At 41.2% G+C, this 12,496-nt stretch overlaps 1 protein-coding gene across 1 annotated transcript; it reads right to left on the reverse strand.

Annotated features, from left to right (window-relative positions):
- Window positions 1-465: 465 nt before the first annotated feature.
- Window positions 466-10,963, reverse strand: PABIR2 (PABIR family member 2). The gene is made up of 10 exons (XM_082061897.1): window positions 10,519-10,963; window positions 9,969-10,047; window positions 8,568-8,624; window positions 8,150-8,193; window positions 8,011-8,065; window positions 7,684-7,785; window positions 7,039-7,127; window positions 6,405-6,469; window positions 3,993-4,089; window positions 466-2,924 (listed from the first exon to the last, which is right to left on the reverse strand). Exons 1-10 carry the CDS (start codon window positions 10,632-10,634, stop codon window positions 2,774-2,776), a joined length of 855 nt encoding a protein of 284 aa, XP_081918023.1. The 5' UTR covers window positions 10,635-10,963; the 3' UTR covers window positions 466-2,773.
- Window positions 10,964-12,496: the final 1,533 nt, after the last annotated feature.

Consider the following 12,496-nt stretch of genomic DNA (forward strand, 5'->3'; position numbering starts at 1 on the left):
ATACACATTCATATTTCCTTATTAAATAAAAAAAAAGAGAGGGGGAAGACAGGAATTCTCAGACACTCATCGTGGCACTTCAGCACAAATAAGTCTGGTCAAGTCATAAAAAACAGTTGTTAAACGTCATTAGATATTAAAGCTGACCAGTAGCACCAGCTGGCATTCTTCCCCAAACTGGTATCTAATTCATTACAGACAAGACAGTCAATAAATCCAGAAACGCAACTTTAGGCAGTTTAGAGGATGCTGCACCAGCCTTTACAGCGCAATATAGGTTGATTCTGTAAGCGGCAGCAACTCACGTGCAGTTAAGCACAAATACAACCTGCCAGAATATTAGAAAACTTAGTTTTAAAGTGAACAAGTGGTCTTAGAGCCACGTGTGTGCAACAGAACGCGGTCCTAGATGTGACCTATGACACTACGCAATGGCATTAACTCTGAAACAACAGACACAATGTGTGTGTGTATTATAGATACACTTTATAAAAGAGTAATGTCTTCTAAAGTGGATTATAGCCAGAACACAACAACAAAAAAAAGCTGTAACAAGAGTGAATATTTGTGCGTTTGCTTTATGAAGCTTACATTCTAATGTTTACAAAGGCCAGCACTTATATAAGACTCTCCACTAACAAACAAATCTGGAATACATCAATTGTACAGGTAAATCAGCCAAAAATAAGCAATACCTATGCTCTTCTCGGGTTGAAGAAAGCATGCAATAGGATTCCCCCTTCTGCCACCCCTTGTGCAGGTTTCTCAATCACAGTACCAATAAAAGCACGGTATCATGACACTGGGGCACAGGTAACAGGTTGGAGTTCATCACAGACCATTCATCAGTATTCTGCAAATGTCAAAGCAGCCTTCTTTGAGCATCAAGAAGGCAGAGAAGATACAAGCATGAATAAAAAAATAATTAAGCAATTTAAGACATTAAAAAAAAAATCAAGAAATAGCACTGTGCATTTACAAATAAAATTAACACTCAATACTGCAGAGCTCATTTAAAAATGGCACCAGTGGACAATATTTTACAATATGCACATTTATTTCAGGTGGGGAACTAATGCTCCACAGGTGAAAATGATCATACAAATGATAGTGCCACTGTTGGCCCATTATGGTACTTGTTACAATTTAATGGAAACACTTTTAAAAATAAACTGGTATGTACACATCTTCTGGAAACTCAATGGCAGAAACAGAAAACTACAGCTCTTCCCCTCCCCTTTTTAGCCAGACAGTATTGCCAGACATTGTGCTCCCTCTAAAGCACATAATCTTACTTTAAATTCAGTGCTATTTTCTTTCAAAAAGATCAGAAGTTGTACTTTCAGATAACAAAAGCATTTATGTTACAAACATTCAAAAATGGAAGCTTATGATTCTGGCAGACAACGTTGCGTATTAAATACAAACCAGCCAGCAATTACTGAACATAAAAAACTTATTCAATCATAAAAAAATACTATAATTCATCACCACAGACTTTTTACATAGTTATAAATAATAAATAGCATAACACAGTAGATTACAAACGGATTTATTTTGCCCTGTTAAAGTCTTTAAAAAGTAAAATATCTATTGTCTTACCTCAGACTGACCAAGGTACTGTATCAAGACTACTCATAGCTGAAATATAACTCCTAAGCCAAGCAATTTGCAGAGCTCGTATTAAATCCAAACTTTTAAAGTCTTTCCTCAGAAACAGAGTGTTTACCGAGCCGCTTGTGACCCACAAAGGTACCGAAGCTGCCGGCAGCACCTGGTGAGGAGCAGCCGCCGCGGGGAGGGAAGCGGCATCGTCGCCGGGCTCGGGAAGCGCTCTATGAACAGCCTGTACACCAAGGACTTTTCCCACCCACCCCTCTGGTTTACATTCCGTAATTCTTGTAACAATGTCCCCTAAGGCACAAAAATACTGGTGACCTCAATGCCACAGGAGACATCGATGGTGCCATGCATGGTTCTCCTACACAGTAGTTTAAATAACTGATCTGCGCTGTATTTCTTAGATCGAGGCATGGATTCGTTTCCCTTGGTCAAATCTTTCTGAATATTGACCTTATTTCATACAATCTGTAGGATAAAGGACCTGGGGAGAGAACTATTGTAATCATGTTTGTAGAGTATTATTTCTTCACTGACAGCAAATGTGCCAACTGCATTGGTTATTTTATTGAGAATTTTTTGTAATGTAATAGAGTGAGATTTCTAGCCCCACTGTGGTCTCCCGTACTAAAAACAACTAGCAGCACTAAGAAAATAACAGATTTTTTTTCCCCTTATATAAGAGAATTTGAGGCTAACAACTGAAAAAAGCAAGAAGAGTTTTACTCAAAGGTAGAAGTGCCAGAGAATAAATTAGTATTTTCAAATCCTTCCAAACCAAATTACTTCCCTAGACATATTGACCACGATAATGATAGAAGTATTTTCCTAAAAATTGCAACACTAATAGGTATATACCTATTATTGGAATCAAAATCTGTACGCAAGTTCCTGAAAGCAAAAAATTAGTATAATCTGAGCAGACATCTTGTTTAAAAAAATAAATTCGCAAAACCAGACATTAATATGGTCTACAATGTCCATTGAATGGATAAATCAAAATCACTGGAAAGTCACCAAGGATTACAGTTACAATATTGTTTTTCCTTTTTATAATCCACGTGTTAATGGTTCAAGCATCAGAGTTCGTTTCTCTGTACGAGTGTACAGCAAAGGAACAGCAGAGCCGGACACGCGCTCGGAGCTCGGTAAGTCACTTCGGTGAGAGATCATCCATCAGGATGAAGGAAGAGCAGGAGTTGGAGCACGTCACTGGGGACTCGGTGGTTATGCTGCCTTTAGTCAGTGAGTCCGAGGAAGAGCCAACGCTGCTGCTACTCCCATCGAGAATATCTGAAGACAGGCTGGGGAAAAAGAAAACGGATTTTAGCAACACGGGCACATGGAGTTTGTGCACAAAGCTAATGTACTGTTGCCTTTGTCGAAAAGATGTAGGAGACCTATACTACCACTCAGTCTTTACTGCAAGACTGGCAGCCCTGAAAACTCCTTGTTTTCTGTAGCATGTTATATACATGTTCATGCTCCTCATGAGAACGAGGAGCAGAATCTTTTTTTTTTTTTAACATGCAGAATAAATTAAGACTCTGATTTTAATCAGTTATAGAAAGGAGGTGAAAACGGTCGAGAATAAAACTCTACAATGTTATAGGAAAGGAATAGTAAGAACCTAGCATGTTCTTCAATGTTGCAATACTCAGAGCAAGATTTTGAAACCTATTTTTCCCTTGTAAGTAAGGAATTCCTGTGTTTGGATTTTGAAGCTTCCAAGATTCCAAATAGCACATAAATTGATGATTTTGCAATTTAGCTGGAAGCAACACCCCAAACCATATTTCTAGGCAGTTTAAAGTCTGTAGGTAAACTGAAATTGTAATAGAGAGTTGATGTTTTAGAATATTTAGTATCTGACTCTAGACACAAAAAAGAACTCTGTTTTCTATGATCATAACACAGAAAGGAGACAGACTATAACACTAAAAAAAATCATGAGTGTACCAACATGAATTATGTAACTATTCACACACTTTTTCCAAGTATTCCAACAGGAACCACAGATACTATACGACCACTGCCTACAACATACTGAAATGATGAAGCATCTTCGAGGTGAAGTAACTTTGCTGAGGAACCAACAGGGATTTGTAACAATTATATTCAGTATAAAAGATCTGATACACAAAATCTAGGCTAGAGGCTGCTCAGGAAGATCTGATGGAAGGAGCAGGCACATTGTCACACCACACTACTGCAGGAATAGTTCCCAGTAACACACATATGTAAGCTACACACAAAGTTGGTTTTTTTTCTTGGAAAAAAAGAAAATAAATAAAAGCACAAACAAACCAAGAAAGCTTGTGATAAATGCACATTCCCTGTTTGGGCATTTCAGGGCACATGAAATATTTTACCATGAACTGAGATCTGTCAGATGTGTAACATCTGGAGAAAGCATGTTGGTTGTTCCTTGAAAAAGTCTCTTTGGCTGACTTTCAGTTTCCATTTCACCTAAGGAAAATAGTGCAAATAATCAAGCTTCACTTGAGTCTCTGGAACATCCATTTAATACTTGTCTACTGTAAAAGAGAGGTTTGTCCCATAAGAGAGCAAGGTTGCATCTGTGACACAGTAAGTCCTCTCATTCAGCCAACCAAGCCCATGAGTTTGATGGCAGCTGTTGTCTAACCACCCAGTCCATCCTTAATTTAACTAACACTTCAGTAGCATCTGAGTGGTTACAACAATCTCAAAGACACAAAACCAGGCACTTCCTACTTAGACTACGATCAGACAAAATAACCTAAAGCAAACTAATTACTGTGACTTAATTTCACGTAAGCAGTTGAGATAAGGCAACTGGCATAAGCCAAAATACATACATTAAAATTCTTAGTAATTATGAAAATAGGAATGCCAGCTTGGTTCACAGTTTCACCCTCCTGCATACCACAAATTCTGACGCATATGCACACCTTTACGGAAAAGCTGAATTGAAAAAGATTGGCACGTGTATGCATTTCCACTTACTCATCATGGATCAGACTATCTTTGTACCTATAATCATCTACTGACATTAAAAGATTCAACATGATGGGGGAGAGTTCATATAATCTGTTTAGTTTAATCTGCGCTGAGAATAAGGTAGCTCATTAATAGCTTCTGTACAACAGACACATTGGAAACACCATGAACTCAGCTACAGGATATTTTTGGTTTGACAACAACAGATGAAACAGAAATCAATTTTCTGGCTTTTTACCTATGCTTCACAGCAGTTGGGGTGTCAGTTTGAAAAGCTGACAGAGATTAATCATGATAGGAAAACAGCACATATTAAGGTTATGCAAGAGAATTATACTATCACTCATTTTATAAAAGACTGAAACACTGGGTATTAAACAAAAATTAAGAAAACCCATATCAGCAACTTAAGTAACCCTTTTGCTACGTGAAATTTCACAAATGTGCACCGCTACAACACACTGCACAGTCTACCAGGATTAATTCCCTATAGCAGTGCAACGTTCTTCACTACATTGCTTTCTTCCCTCCACGTATCATGGCGTTTATTTGTTACCTTGTCACCTCTGCAGAATATGAACCATAAAGGTACTGCTAAAATTCAGAAAGTAACAGGATTGTGTATTTAGGAAAAGAAATCAGGTTCATTTAAATGGATTAGATGTTTTTAAATGAAGTAACATTTTGAATATTCCTTGATATTTCAAGTAAAAATGGCAAACCCAGATCTCCACTTTGTAAAAAACACTCTGCAAGAACACGTGGATAGGGCGAGGAAATCCTGCCTTTACCTGCGCTGTTTTTAATACAGTCTGTGTAAAGTCTGTTGTAAAATGTTTAAAGTAAAACACCACAGTATGAATATCTATTCCCTATTGATCATTGAGCTTGATAAACTTTTGTTTAATTTTTAATGGCTCTAGAATTCCTAGGAAATAACATCCAGTAAAGAATTGGCACCTATGAGAAAACTTCTCTCTCCCCTGTCAATTCAATATAAATTAGACAACATTCTTTATCCAATAGGAAAAGCAGTCCTAAAAAAAAAACCACAATAAACACTAAATTTCTTTGAAGGCTAAATATAATTCTTGTAAAATAAAAGGATGTGCTTTTGGTGCAGTTAAGAATGCCTAAGTTAAGGAAAAAAATGCAGGAAGGATAAGCATAGCTGGAGGCACATCTGCAAATATCTCAATCTTACAGTTCTGCTATGGAGACTTGTTCTTGGCTATAATTTGAGTGTTCTCAACACAGAATACTTCCAGGAAAGAATGCAGTTTTGCCCCTTCAGGAGGAAAGGGCACTGATCTATTCCATTTCTCTGAGCAGTCACCTTCTGAACTTCCAGAGTAAAAACAAACACTCAGTACTAAGTTTAGAAGATACTGCATGATAAGCAACATTCCTAAGCTGATCTGAAGGGTGTGCACTGTACAGCGGTACATTTAGGAATGTCAGGGCTTACGAATACTCATAACATTTAATTTGATGTGGAATAAAGTTTGCCTCTTTCAAGCAGTACCTGCTTTTAGAGTTCTTCACTCTTGTGTTTTAGACTAGCTACTTTACATCATATTTTTAAGTTACGACTGGCAAATTCCAGCTCACTGCTGATACAAGTGCATTGTATATGCTCCGGCAGGGGGACTGGACTAGGTGATCTTCCAAGGTCCCTTCCAATCCCTAACATTCTGTGATTCTGTATTTACAGAACAACAAAAAATATGGAAGAGAGAGAAATGTATCCAGCTGCAAAACTACATCCATGTTAAAACATCTGACAATGTAAATACACCTACCTTTTCTTTTAATGGGGCCAAGAACACTGGGCCTGATACAGTTGATTGGACTTTGACTCCTCCTGCTAGAGAGAGAACACTGATGCTCAGTCAGGCCTGTAAAGGTTCCAAATCAGAACACGACCATACGTAGCATCACATCAACACAACCACATCACATGAAACATTCTTTAAAACTATTCCCGCACAACTGGAATGCTTAGGGACTCCAAATACATACATAACAAAGTGCTGCCTATTAGAGCAGATTATCTGCCACATAAAGTTGTAATAAATTTTCTAGTGTCTCCTCCTTCCCTTAGTGCATCACATCCTCACCTCAATCCATTTATAAACTGTGTGTAATAGTTATATAAAATTGACATGCTGACAAGATTAGTAAAGTTCCCAGGAATAAAGTACCCAGGAATTTCCTCACAAATTACGAAGTCCAGCATGAAGTTGACGAAGGTTCCTACAAGAGCACCCACATAAAGTCACCCTTGGTAAAGGCTGAACTCGCACAGCATTTTTATGCGGCAATACTTCAGCTATTCTAAGACTAAAGTATCTTTTAACATCAGCTTTAACTCTTCTTTGAGCTAGCCTTGGAATCTAAGCCAACATGTACCTGTTACTTGCAGATGTCACTTACTTGGAGAATCGCCTTGTTGGACTGGGAATAGGACTTGGAGGCAATCCATTACTGCTCACAAACATTTGCAATGATGGTGAAAAACATTGCTGCAGAAAAAGTCACAGTAACCCACCATCAGTCTTCAGTGCAAATTCAGTGTGCCCGAATCATCCTTCACAGTGAGTTTATGCCTTCCTTGCCATAGCTGACGGACACATTTTCATTCACACCACACAGATTTGCAGCTTCTGGTCTTTGTCTACACTCTACACATACGATACATTCTGATTTTCGTGCTTCTTCCCCAGCATCTCCCCAACTCAGGCAGCTGAAGATCACATCCAAATCCAATTACTCTAAATGACCTCCACAGTTTCCCTAGAACCAGAACACTAACCCATCCAAACACGGCACAAATAGCGGCCACTGAAAACATCCAGGGTGACAGAACTGGCACACTGCTTAAACTCTGGAGGCTTTCAGATGGTAAGCACCTGCTTCTTAGAAAACAAGAAAAAGTGGGTTCGGGTTGGGGAGATTTTGTTGTTGGCTGGTGATGCTTTATTAAAAAGCTATCAAACAATTAGTGAAGTCACACTTTACAGTTCACCTTGCTCTAAAATTCTAAAATGTTCTCCGAGTTTGGTATTTCATTTATCTCACCTTTCCTATTCCTCTTGTAGGTGAAGGTGCAGGCGACACTGGAATGAAGTCTATTCTCTTTGGGGAGGAAGATTTCTCAGACTTGTCCAAGTCATTGTCGCTCTGTAAATACAAGGTTTCAAATTTAACAATGGTACAGGACACTACCTTAGAATCCAAGGCAAAACTTTCTAATCAAAAGTCATTTGGCCAAATGTATAAAATAGCTAAAGCAGACGAACTTTAGTTCTTCTTAAATTATTTTCACAGTTAATTCCTCTCTTTCCCTTAAATTTGCAGTTGAGTGTAAAAGTAGAATTAAACAGGAAACATCTATGAAGAGATTACCAGGCTCAAACTTTCCTCCCATGATTGGCTTATCTGCATTGCTGTTTGCACTTCCCTAGAATACAAAAAGTCCCATCAGTAGCTACCAAAAGGAAGGATAACTCTGGCTATTTTATTGTCTCATTTCAATATCACTCACCTTTCATGTGCTGTTTCTCTGTTCATTAAATCCACTCCTTCCTCCTGCAGGAGATAAGTGTCATAAGTTTCCCTATAACATTTAGTTCATCACAGGTACTTGGAGTAACACTCACAATTCTATAATTTGCTGTAAGAATTGAAATATTAATAGCAGAAACACTCCAGAAAGAAGAGACTGCTACCAGCCCAGCTCACCATTTCTCCTGAATGAAATAACACTTCAAAAACGCAAGTTAGTTTAAACATGACAACAATAAGCCTTGCAAGGAACTTCCTTCTTGAAATTAAGTCTTAAGACTGTTTTCCCTAGTACATGAAAAACTCAATAGGAAAGATACTCCCATTATGTAAGTACTTCAATATTATATAATACTTATCATTCTGTTACTAAATGTACAGATAAAAACTACACTTACCCTTCTGATCTGGTGAAGTCTGCTACTCGGAATACGAATAGGAGATGATGACAACAACTGAAAAAAAAAAAGCGACAGCCACAATGATTAAATCACACATGAACAGCTTGTGTACGTCCTATTTACCATCACCTCCATTCTTAGTGAATTAAAAATGAGCTGTACAACTAGATGTGGATGACTCAAATAATGTTGCAAAAAGAAAACACTGACCTTCAAGAGAAAAGGCTTGTTTTACCACTTACAAATTCATTCTATCACTCTGCAAGTGGCACAGATCTCAGTCTTACAAGCAGATACTGCTTAGCATCTCCAATACACAAATAGCTACATATGCCATTTAGATAAGCAAGATATTATAAATTAAACTACGAACATTATACAACTCCCTACTGCCAAACTCCTGTATTAACTTACTCGACCAGTTGGCTATTGTAAAGGAGAAATCTCAGTGTTTCAGTTCAGTCTTGAATAGCACTCTCTACTTCACTTTTGTGATTTTTCAGTTACATACAATTATTACACATCAAATTCCTCCAGAACTTTGGCCACTATCACATACAAATGGGCCAACAGTCCACACTCAGGATGCCCAGGTGTCTACTGAAATCCTTACTGAGTTCCAAAATTTCAGGTTCTTATTTTTAAGAAATTTCATAACAGAAGACTTTGAACTAAAATTCCATCTTGCTTTTTCTGAACAGAAGACATAGAAGAAACATGTTCCAGGAGTTTAAGTTCTATGGATTTTGAGAAAAGCAATACTTAATCCTCACTACCCTCCTATGAGAAAGAAAAACTTTAGTGGAAAAGGGTGTATAGATGCCTGCCTTGGCAAGGGTGAAAAAAAGAAATGCAACATCTTTGAAAAGTTAAATAACTGCATTACTGTACAGTACCAGACTTCTATACTATGGGGCAGAATACCACACAGCAAATAAATTACTCTTTTTAAAGTGATTTTTTCTGACACTTAATGTTCAGTCTTGGGAAAAAAAAAAAAAAAAAAAAAAGAGTGTCCCTGTCAAAAAAAAACAGGTCAGCGAAGCCTTGTGACTCTGTCTTCTATTTTTAAAACAAATTAAAACACCCTTTCAAGACTTTCAATTGTGGCATCAGTTTTCTCTTCCAACCCATGGTCAGGTCCAAATTAACTTTAAGACTGCACTTAACACTGGGAATCACACATAGCTTCAGCTGTTGTTCTCCTCTTGTGCACATACAGTTAATGCAACAGTATTAATTCATTGTAGGTTGCAGTTACAGGTGAAAAAACTGCACATTCTGCAGCCTGGAAGCTTGCTAGGATGATTAGTGCAAATATAAAACAAGTTCAACTTCATTTCGCCAGCCCAATTATTTCCTGTTAAGTGTAAACACAACATGCTTAGGATTCCTTACCATACTGTGGCGGCTCATAACTGTTGTACTGTTCCTGCGAGTTCGCAACACATAAGGCTGAAAAACCTGTGAGTTGTCACTGGAGGGGAAAAAAAAGCTTCGTGAACAACTTTTAAGGTGTGTTTTACTGAACACTACACAGTGTTACGATACACACTCCCATCTCCAGTGTCCTGAAAACATCCATTTTGCTTCAACAGAAGCACCGCTTTCACTGAAGGAGCCCGAAGAGCTCTTTCCTCCTGCAGCCCGGGGGATCCGCACGCTGCGGTTCTGCAGTTACAAGCAGTAACTCGCCACCTTGACTCAAACATTCCGAGAAACGACTGACACGTTCCCGAGGCCTCACCCCGCACCAGCTCCGCACGGAGGGCCGGGGCCAGCACGGCCGGCAGCGAGGCTGCCGCGCTCCCACAGCGCAGGAGGCCCAGGCGGCGGCGGCGATTCCGCTCTGCACCGAGTCCCGCCGGACAGGGCGCTCCCGGGGCGGCCCCGCTGCCGCCGGGGCTCCGGGCGCCGCCGCTGGCGCCGCGGGCCGGGCCGCGCTCACCTGAGCCCGTGGATGAGGGGGGCGCTGTTCGATCTCCTCAGGCCGCCCCCGTCGCTCGGGGCCGCGGCGCTCCCCGGCGGCAGCTCCAGGTCCAGCTCCATTTTCTCCTGAGCCATCGCGGCGGCGGCTCCGGCTCCTCCCGCTCCGCCGCGACGCCCATTCACTGCCGGCGGCCGCAGCGGCTCCTCATGCCGCCGCTCCCCCCGGCCAGGCGCGGCGCGGCCGCCCCTACAGGCCCCGCGGGCGGCGCCGCAGGCAGAGGCCGGGGGCGCGCCGGGCCCGGCGAGGGGGGCGGCCCCAGCAGCGCTCCATGCCGGGGGCAGCCCGGGGGGCGGCCCGTTCCCCCAGCCGCTCTCGCTGACGGACGAGCTTCCCGCTCGCGCTCCCGCTGCCCGCGCCGGTGCTGCCTCCGCCGGGGAACGATCGCCGCGGGCCGGACACCCCCCCGCCGCACAGGGCGCATGCGCGGGGGACGGGGCGGGGCTAAGGCCACCCGCCTTGCACAGCGCATGCGCCCCGCTACCGCAACCCATCACTGCGCATGCCCACAGCTTTCCCAGACCTCGCTTCAGCCGCGTCCGGACTCCCAAGAGCCTCCGGAGATGGAGCGCGCGCCGATTGGCTGGCGGGGCAGGGCGTGTGTTTAAAACGGTACAATGGGCGCTGAGACATAAATCGCGTCATGTGGAGGCGCGGCCTGGCAGGGGGCGTGGCCTTGAAGAGGGCGCCGGTTCGAGTCCGGCGTTACCCGTAACTCTCGGCGTGTTCTTAACCGGGTCAGTCCCGGGCTGGCCTTGCGCCCTGCTCTGGCAGGAGGCAGCGCTGGCGGCCTAAAAGGCTTTGCAACCCCATTCATGATTAGATTCCATCTCTTTAACTTAAATTACGTAGAGATTTCCGGTGTTTTTTCCCAGCCTTGCTTTGCTGCTGAGGAACATAACGCTTTTTGAATGAGTAATGAGAATGCGAGCCTCTGCACTGTTTTCAGAAGTATAGCACAAAGTTCATTATGAGACACGTGATTCTATTTCTTGGCTGCATTTAGGTTTTGGAGTGACCTTTCTGATTCCATTCCAAGTGATCAAAGTATCTAAGTTCATTCTTACTGGTTTTTATTTTCCAATATTTTTGTATAATAACGATTGCAACGTGCTCATTTGCCTGTTACATGCAGAGGATTTTCAGCTGTTTACCAGCACCAAATTTAGTAAAGGTTTTCATTTACTTCTGGGAGACAGCAATTATTTTTCCAGAGCACTGGGTACAGAAACAGTTCAGAAAGAAAAGTTAGGATTTTTCATCATTTCAACTTTTTAAAGTGGGACCGTGGCTGTATGAATTACTGTGTTACTTTAAGATGATTTAAGATAGATGTTCCTAGATAACTGAGTAGGCCTTCTGCTTATATAGCTTGGTGTTTATTATGGTCCCTCCCTGCATTTTTTGTTAATCAAGACTGACACGAGTATTCAATTTTTCTACCTTCAGAGAAATGTGTACATCTCATCTGCTGTTTTTGTTGATGCTCACATTTCTTGCACTCTACTGAAACTATTGATGAAGAATTTTGTGCCAAGGAGGTACCTGAGAGGAGTTAACAGGCCCACAAGATTACATTTTAAATATTTTCAGGATTTTTCAATATGTATTTATATTGAAACACCTGGAGATAAAAATCCTGGTCTTGTATTACTGCAGAAGGAAAACCATTCACAGTCCAGTGCCAGTGCTTACACTACGATACATCGTAGCCAGTAATGACAGCTTTCTGTGTAATGACACAGAATTCCCATCTCATTCAAAGATCAAGAAGGTAAATATCTAAAACTTTCTTTTGCTTAATTTCTAATGCTTATAATCAGTCTGGTTTACTGGAAAATGCGGATCTGCTGCTGCAAAAGGAAAGCACTGCTGATTCCCCCTCACTGCCACCACTCACTAAAAGTAATGCCAGAGTTGAAACATGGAACCTGCACCA

This window comes from Streptopelia decaocto, assembly GCF_964273445.1.
Source record: "Streptopelia decaocto genome assembly, chromosome: 10".
NCBI lineage: Eukaryota > Metazoa > Chordata > Aves > Columbiformes > Columbidae > Streptopelia > Streptopelia decaocto.